Below are 9,383 nucleotides of genomic sequence, written 5' to 3' on the forward strand. Positions count from 1 at the left end.
AGTTCCAATGACAAGGGAAGACATATCTGGAGACGCCCCAGATAGTGGTGGGATAGCAGCCTAACTGTCGTTCACCATACGGGACAACCAGAAATGGTAGTCTGCAGTATACTTTCATTTCATAGCAGCACCCATTTGGTTGTCATCCGCGGGAGCCTTACAGCAGAGCGGTACGTCGACGATATTCTACGCCCCGGTTTGTTGCCCTTCGTGGCAGACCACCTTGGGCTACATTTCAGCAAGATAACGCCCGCCTGCACACGGCGAGGGTATCTAGCGTGCTTGCCAAACCTTACCCTGGCCAGCAAGGCCGCCGGATCTCTCCGTAATTGCGAACGTTCGGAGCATTATGGGCAAGGCCTACCAACCAGCTCGAGATTTTGACGATTTGATGTGCCAATTGGACAGAATTTGGCACGAAATGACTCTGGAGGACATCCAACAACTCTGTCAATCAGTGCCACGCCGAGTAACAGCTTGCATGAGATCCAGAGGTGGACCAGCGCTTACTGACATCCTCAAGTTTGGAAGCTCTTTCTCACGAGTGAGTCACCCAATTTTCTCAATTGTAATCATTTGTTTGTCTGTACATGTACATCATATCTACCGATTTCCTTCCCATTCGTATAATTCCTTCGTGGTGCTTATTTTTCATTTTTATTTATTTATTGTCTATGAGTGTAGTTACTGTCCGTTACCCTGCAACTACAGAGACGTGAAGATATTTGTGATCAGGAAGACAAGCTTATTGTTTTGTCGAGAGCTGTCATTAATGACAGACAAACCACTTAACTGGAAGTGGACAGGGGTAAGTATACTGAACCATAGTACGAACTACCTAGAATATTTTCACATTTGCGGTAAATTTCTTATCGTAGTGAGCATTACATTTAAAAAAGTCCCTCAGATTACCCACAAAAGAAATGGAAGCTAGCTTACTACGCTTGAAGAGAAGCTGGACAGATATCTTTCCTGCGAAAAACATTAAATTTATTAAAAATGTGAATTGATGTCATGTGCTATTGTTTTAAAATTATATTTTTAAATAGGTTTAAAGCTCTCTAATCATTATAATTTCTAGTGCAAGATTTCAATTCTAAAGAGTGCAAAATATGTAATATTAGTACTTTTTAAAGACCGCGAAAGGAAAAGGTGTAATACTGTATATTCACGTGGTGACCACGTTTTCCGACGATGGAAAAATGCTACGTATCCAATGAGATGCAAGCAGGTGTCCTTGTGTTGTAAAAGCCAGTTTGCCACGTAACAACATTAATGTGCTGTATGTAGATAAGAGATTGTATATGGAAGTCTAAATACGTCTTTGGAATGTCAGAATATTGTTATTTCTGTAGTTGAGAAATTTTATGACAATTTATTGTAAGTGGGATTTTGAACCTATATAAAAGTAAGAAGGGACGTCAGTTTCCTTTATTTAGCTATAACTGGTATGCAAAATATACGTGTTTCAGTGAGCCAACTCATATTTCTCTATGACCATTTAATCAGCCGAATACGTACACAGAAGCCGTGATCAGCTGGTTTTGTGTGACGTATGGACAAATGAATACAGCTACACGAAGAAAACAATACATTGTAAACAAGTGTGTTGCCAAAGGTGCAACTGCGGTTAATTTATTTAGCGACGGGCTTACCCACAAATTATAAATTACAAGAAAAGGTTTCACAAGACTGATAGGTAATCAGTAAAATTATTACGCATCGGCTGAAAAGCAAATAAGGGAATTCATCGCTCTTAGAGCGATTATGTTGTATAATAAATTTTGTCAGAAATTCGTAACAAATTTTAAATATTTCTCTATCTGTGTGCCACACTACGGAGCTTTGGAGTTCTCTGTAGACACTTATATGGAAGAAACTCAGTGAGATATACTGACGAGTAAGGAAGGGAGCCCTTACCTGTATCCCCATGGCAACGTGTAACCCCTACGGGAATGTGCTCCTTGACGTCCTTGGTCCTGCGGACAGCAGAGTTCGTGCGCTGCAGTGGCGTGCGAAGTCCTTGCTGGTCGGGAGATCCTGCTCGCAGACCGCACGCCAATATTGTGTCTAGCGCGACGGCTGGCCTAAAGCTTTTAAAACCCGTTCCTCGGTTCGCCGTTTCGTAAAACAAGAGTAACAAGGTGGCGCAGGGCAGTGGGTGCCGCGGAGGGTGGGAGGGGAAGGGAAGGCTCGCCGCCGCCTCTCCGTCTCCTTCCCTCCCGGTTCGGCGCACCTCGCCCCGTCTTGCTCTTCACTGCCGTCCTCCTCCTCCTCTGCCAGCAGGTGCCGGTGGGCGCGCCCACCGCTCGCTCCCCACACCGGAGTCGGAGCAGCAGCGGGCCTCACACCAGAGGGGTGGGGGAGGGGGGAGCGTTGCCTTGACACCCGCTGTTGCCGGCAGCAAGCGGCGGTTATTCAACCCGGCGCTGACACAGGCGTTCGCCGCCAGCCGCTAAGGAGCTCACAGCTGCTACCGGCGGCCTTCCGCAACTCACGTGTGCAAAGGGGCTCAGCAGACGTGCCCTTAGCGCTAGGATTTCACCCGGAATAAGTGCCGCCCATTCACCCCCCTCCACGCCTGTCCATAGTGTAAGGCCCTCCCCTAAACAGCCGCCAGTTCCACAAACTGGAAGCTACATCGAAGTTGTTATCGTCACAGTCCATGCTACACTGTGATGAGATTCAGTTTTGATAAGATATTTAAGTTTATCTGGATAGTAATATAATATGAATGTGCATTATTAAAGAAATAAAAGTATTTACAGAGAATTGAAAGCATCGCCAGCAATAGAAAACAAAAAATAACGTGATGTTATTTAAGGGCAATAAGGACAAATTTTCATTAACTAATTCACTTATTATAACACGTTTATTTGAGGGAAACAGTAGAGCAAGCATACAGTACGAAAACAGTGGTCTTGAATCCGTCATGTCGGTAGTAAAGCCACGGATGCAGTCGACTAACTCTGTTGTCTAAAATCAGCGTTATATAGAAATAAGTGAAAATCGTTTTGTTTATGTAGGCCCTCATAGTACCTCACGAAAATTAAAGAGTATAAGAATGCCATAAAGTAGAAATGCCTTATGAAAGCAGTAAGATATTTGCTTATATGCCGTATTTCGTTAGTATTTGCATGGGTAGTGGGTGAATTTTAACTTGTAGATTCCTCCAATGCCATACCTCCGCATTATAAACCAGGTTATAAAGAATTGTGGCTGTTTCTGTGTGATTAGTGGCCTATATGCTGTTGCAAACGTCTCAGGAAAATAATCTGTCAATTCTTTGTCCTATCTGTTTTTAACCAAAATATTTATTAATTTCGTAAATGTCATTCAAACCATAAAAATTATAATAATGATGACGTGTATGTTTGTCACAGAGCAGTTATGGAGGAAATAAATGCTGCAGTGTTTCACGGCTGTAAAAGGTCCTTCATGCTGTGCTAGTTCTTCTTCCACCCCTAAAACTTTTCCGCAAAACTATTCAGTGAATAACAGCTTGGATCGATCTAGCAAGAACAAAGTAATTTTGATGCCATCTGGAAGTGTAGTGAACATTGGTGCTTGTTTCACATATACTGTCTGAGCTCTGAAACTTAAGTGTCAAGTATACTGTGGTTCCTGTTGTAGCTTTGGGAGCTTTTTCTCACATAGAAGTATGTTTCTTCATAGGCTATTCATCTGAATACTGAGTTCTCGTATTTAAAGAATTCAGTGCTAAATTGTTTTCTCTTGTGTTTGCTGTGGAAGTACCTGGCACAGCTGAGGCCAATTGTGCACGTTTTTTGTAACGTGTCTTTTAACTATGTGGCAAAATTTAAGACCTAGCAAGATATTAATTTAACATTCACTACAAGTGCGGGTGAAATTCTAGCGCTAACGATTCCTGCTCAGCAGACTCCCACAGGGGTAGACCAAGCACTAAGCTCTCCAGGGCAACAGAAACTGTGCCTTACCCACCTCCCTCTCCCCTCAAAGTTAACTTCAAATTCGATCTTTATTTCTACAAAATTTATATCAACAAGTAGAAGCTGTATGATAATTAATATTGAAAACAGGCATGGTTGAAAGTATACGATAATTTAAGCGAAAACGATCCAGTATACATGAATCTGCAAAAGAGCTATTAATCACTAGCGAATGTTTAGTTATGAACTACCACTGACTTGACTGTCAAATATTTTCCTATTTATAATAAATGTACTCGATATGTAAGGTTTCCCACAACTGGCCATCTAATGGAGCACTAATTTCACTAGCCGGCCGTTGTGGCCGAGCGGTTCTAGGCCCTTCAGTCCGGCGGAACCACGCTGCTGCTACATCTACATCTACATCCATACTCCGCAAGCCACCTGACGGTGTGAGGCGGAGGGTACCTTGAGTACCTCTATCGGTTCTCCCTTCTATTCCAGTTTGGTATTGTTCGTGGAAAGAAGGATTGTCGGTATGCCTCTGTGTGGGCTCTAATCTCTCTGATTTTATCCTCATGGTCTCTTCGCGAGATATACGTGGGAGGGAGCAATATACTGCTTGACGCCTCGGTGAAGGTATGTTCTCAAAACGCCAACAAAAGCCCGTACCGAGCTACTGAGCGCCTCTCCTGCAGAGTCTTCCACTGGAGTTTCTCTATCATCTCCGTAACACTTTCGCGATTACTAAATGATCCTGTAACGAAGCGCGCTGCTCTTCGTTGGATCTTCTCTATCTCTTCTATCAACCCTATCTGCTACGGATCCCACACTGCTGAGCAGTATTCAAGCAGTGGGCGAACAAGCGTACTGTAACCAACTTCCTTTGTTTTCGGATTGCATTTCCTTAGGATTCTTCCAATGAATCTCAGTCTAGCATCTGCTTTACCCACGATTAATTTTATATGGTCATTCCATTTTAAATCACTCCTAATGCCCATTCCCAGATAATTTATGGAATTAACTGCTTCCAGTTGCTGACCTGCTATATTGTAGCTAAATGATAAAGGATCATTCTTTCTATGTATTCACAGCACATTACACATGTCTAGACTGAGATTCAATTGCCATTCCCTGCACCATGCGTCAATTCGTTGCAGATCCTCCTGCATTTCAGTACAATTTTGCATTGTTACAACCTCTCGATACACCACAGCATCATCCGCAAAAAGCCTCAGTGAACTTCCGATGTCATCCACAAGGTCATTCATGTATATTGTGAATAGCAACGGTCCTATGACACTCCCCTGCGGCACATCTGAAATCACTCTTACTTCAGACGACTTCTCTCCATTGAGAATGACATGGTGCGTTCTGTTATCTAGGAACTCTTCAATGCAATCACACAAGTGGTCTGATAGTCCATATGCTCTCACTTTGTTCATTAAACGACTATGGGAAACTGTATCAAAGGCCTTGCAGAAGTCAAGAAACACAGCATCTACCTGTGAACCTGTGTCTATGGCTCTCTGAGTCTCGTGGACGAATAGCGCGAGCTAGGTTTCACACGATCGTTTCTTTTGTAACCCATGCTGATTCCTACAGAGTAGATTTCTAGTTTCCAGAAAAGTCACTATACTCAAACATAATACTGTAAGATGATAAGAACTATGCCCCTTACATGAAGTCATTAAAGATCACCTAACTCACGTTGAGCGAGCAGTAGGGCTGAACAAAATGACTGACAAGGCACAATGCATCTTGTAGACGGTATAGCATGGACATAGTGGAATAATAAATGTCGGGTGATGGTTTTAAAGTAATTCACATGACATGAAAACTTTGTGGAAGCGAGTCGATTTACTGGACGCTAGTGTACCCCAGGGAAGCATTTAGAGTTGAATGGCCGGCCGGGGGAGCAGCTAAGGGAAGCAACAATAGGCAGCTTAGGGCGGCTGAAGCTCTGAGAAAGTGGTAACGATGCGCGGCCTCCAGCTGCCTTAAGATGAGTGACATTGAGTGGGTGGTTGACCCCGACTCCATGCTGCTGTACAGGGAAACAGACGGAGAACTTTACGCCTGTTGATAAATGTCCGTCGTCCCATTTTCTGTGAAACATGCGAGGAAGCCGTGCAAAGCTACAGTGGAGCAGTCAACAGAGGACAAAATGTGCATGTTCATGACTGTAGCAACTCCATGGTGAATTCATGGTCTGCAGAGCCTGAAGTAAATCAGGTGAAGAGCGACAGCATGAAATACGCTGGCCTCCGATGGGAACGTAAGACCAAGGAATTTGAAGTACTCTCCTGGGAGTCAGAATTCCGGAAAACTTGGTGTTTGAGCAGATGCTAATCTTGATTGGTGGCCTGGGGGGGAGCTAAATAGAAGTTGAGAGGAAGGGAGATTTTGTGGGAATTTGTTCACTTCCCAGAGCAGGCACTGGTTGGCGCTGGGAAGCGACGCATAATTAATGCGACTTGTGCTGCAATTGGCGTAAGTGATTTTGCTGGAGGGGAAACCGAGGTGAGGAGCAGACTGGCAGAAGTCTAAGTAGACGTCTTCCGTTCCCAGCTTGCCTAGAGTGCAAACATGGCGTTCTTGACTCAGCTTGCCTGAGAAAGAGTGAGCATCTCTGCAGTTTAGGACTTAGCAAAGGGAACGATTGGGCTTGGAGATAGAAAGTTTTGGTTCAGCTATGTACTGAGCAAGATAGCTAGGAGTGAATAGATGAGCGCAGCCTTGCAGCACCACGAGGTCGGCCGACATTCACACAACGACGCCGCTCCGCCACGCTGAATTCAGTGGTATTGCGCCCGCTCTGGCCACTGACTAATTTGTTGGATCACGTCGGCAAAGTTTCCACGAGGGTTTCATGGGCCGTGTACTGTAGAATTCTTCTCGCACTTCGCATTATGCCTGGGTCAGTCGATAGGAATTACTTTTGAGTTATTGAGCTTTACTTTATGCAAACGCAATTTATTACCACTGCCTGGTAGGAGAGTCATGTAATGTGATGATTGAAGGTCGTGAGTTAAAATAAATTTGTGATAATCGACTGCATCTGTTTTCAATCAAGTAGTGGAAATCCCAAGTCACGTTCTTAATTAATTTTATGTTCAACATTTGCATCTGGTGTTCAATAGCTGCATATAACATCAATGTGCACCCCTTTTTAATTAAAAGTGATCAATTCTGAATCAATTAATGTCAACACTGCCACCGCAGTTCAATCAGGAGTCACAGGGCCTTATTAGTTTCTTTGCGTAATCGATATTGCGGCAGTTTTGCACTCTCTGTTGATCTGTTAGTCAATTAGCTTGGGTGAACACACGCGAAAACCAGGTAAGTGACGGGTGGGGTGTTACAATACGTGCTCCAAAATTCTACGATCATGTCTTACCCACCCCCCGAGCACGTAGAAGTGCAGCAATACAGCATGGCATAGACTCGACTGATGTCTGAATTAGTGCCAGAGGGAATTCACACCATGAATCCTACAGAGCTGTCCATAAATCCATAAGAGTACCAGGGGTTGAGATCTCTTCTGAAAAGCAAGTTGCAAGGCATCCCAGATACAGTATATAATGTTCATGTCTGAGGAATAGCGAAAGTGATTAAACTCAGACGAGTGTTCCTGGAACCACTCTGTAGCAATTCGGGCCACGTGGGGTGTCGCATTTTCCTGCTGGAATTGCCCAAGTCATCCAGGATGGACAATGGACATGAATGGATGCAGGTGATCAGACAGGATGCTTACGTATGTGTCACCTGTCAGAATCGTGCCTAGACGTATCAGGGGTTCCATATCACTCCAACTGCGCACGCCCCACTCCATTGCAGAGCCTCCACCAGCTTGAACAGTGCCCTGCTCAGCAGGGTCCATGGATTCATGAGGTTGTCTCAATACCCGTACACGTCCATCCGCTCGATACAATTTGAAACGAGACTTATCCGACCAGGCAACATGTTTCCGGTCATCAAAAGTCCAACGTCCGTGTTGGAGGGGCCCAGGCGAGAGATAAAGTTTGTGTCGTGCAGTCATCAAGGGTACACTGACATTTGTTGCCGGGTCAGCATTGAAAACTGCAGCAATTTGCGGAAGGGTTGCACTTCTGTCACTTTCGGCGATTCTCTTCAGTTGTCGTTGGTCCCGTTCTTACAGGATCGTTTACCGGTGGCAGCGATGTTTGAGATTTGATGTTTTACGGGATTCCTGATATTCACGGTACACTCGTGTAATCGTCGTACGGGAAAATCCCCACTTCACCGCTACCTCGGAGATTTTGCGTCCCATCGCTCATGCGCTGACTATAAAACCACGTTCAAACTTACTTAAATCTTGATAACCTGCCACTGTAGCAGCAGTAACCGATTTAACTACTGCGCCAGACACTCATTGTCTTATACAGGCGTTGCCGACCACAGCGCAGTATTCTGCCTGTTTACATATCTCTGTATTTTAATACACATGCCTAAACCAGTTTTTTTGGCGCCTCAGTGTAGAATAAATGCACTTGAAATGTAATGTTTCCAACAAGTGACCTTCTAACTGTGCTCTGATTTCATTTTTTGACAACTTCAACAAGAAATACAATGGCACCTTATGACGTTACATGTTACAGTTTACTGTACTCTCATAACTGTACTTTTTTAAATTTATTTCGATGTAATGCTGCATTCGTCCCAGGAGTAAGTTACGAACTCTGTCAAACACCCCCAGATGATCTCGTAGATCTTCACTAGACTACAGTTTGCTGCTCCAGTTCTTCTACTGTGTCAAGTGGAGTGGTGTGGACTTCTTTGTTTGGATGACGCCACAGTGTTAACTTAAGTGTCTTCTGAATAAATCTCTACCAATTGCAGTTACCTTCAAACTCCTCAACGATGGGTCTAAAGTAAATTGGACTTTGTCGTATAGAGTTATATGACGAGGATGCCTTGTACGTATCATGTCAAGAACTGATAGATACATTTTAGTCTTCCTATTTTCTATTCCACGAAGCTGTTCAGTGTTACGATCAGCAAGTTTTCCGTGTATGAGGTCTCTATGGGAAATGGGCCCTAATATGCACCGGATAGACAGAAGGTTTTTGACCACCGACCGTCTATGGATACAACCCATCCAGGTGACAGTAGTGTCAACTGATGAGTAATGACTGCTAATGAGACACACGTGCGGTCTATGTAGCAACAGTGAGCATGCTGTCCCTGTGCAGAATGGGGAAGGATCACGATTTATCTGAGTGTGATCAAGGTCAGATTGTGATGGTCCGGCGGCTCAGCACGAGCATTTCAGAAACAGCACGGCTTGTCAGGTGTTCAAGGAGTGGTGTGGTGAGTGTCTTCAACACGTGAAACCAAGGTGAAACCAGGTCCAGACATTTTGGGGTTGGGAGAGCACCCATCAATACATATGTCGGACGTCGTATGCTGGGAAGACTTGTAAAATGGGACAGACGGCTAACTGTGGCG

General features: G+C 44.3%; 1 protein-coding gene across 1 annotated transcript in view; it reads right to left on the minus strand.

Moving 5' to 3' along the window:
- LOC126419878 (translation initiation factor IF-2-like) overlaps positions 1–2,086 on the minus strand; it is a 128,271-nt gene extending 126,185 nt beyond the window's left edge. Inside the window, exon 1 of the mRNA XM_050087128.1 lies at positions 1,921–2,086. Coding sequence (XP_049943085.1) covers positions 1,921–1,932 — 12 coding nt within the window. The 5' untranslated portion in view covers positions 1,933–2,086. The remainder of the gene's footprint in view (positions 1–1,920) is intronic.
- Between the last annotated feature and the right edge of the window lie 7,297 nt (positions 2,087–9,383).

The sequence above is a fragment of the Schistocerca serialis genome, chromosome 9 (assembly GCF_023864345.2).
Source record: "Schistocerca serialis cubense isolate TAMUIC-IGC-003099 chromosome 9, iqSchSeri2.2, whole genome shotgun sequence".
NCBI lineage: Eukaryota > Metazoa > Arthropoda > Insecta > Orthoptera > Acrididae > Schistocerca > Schistocerca serialis.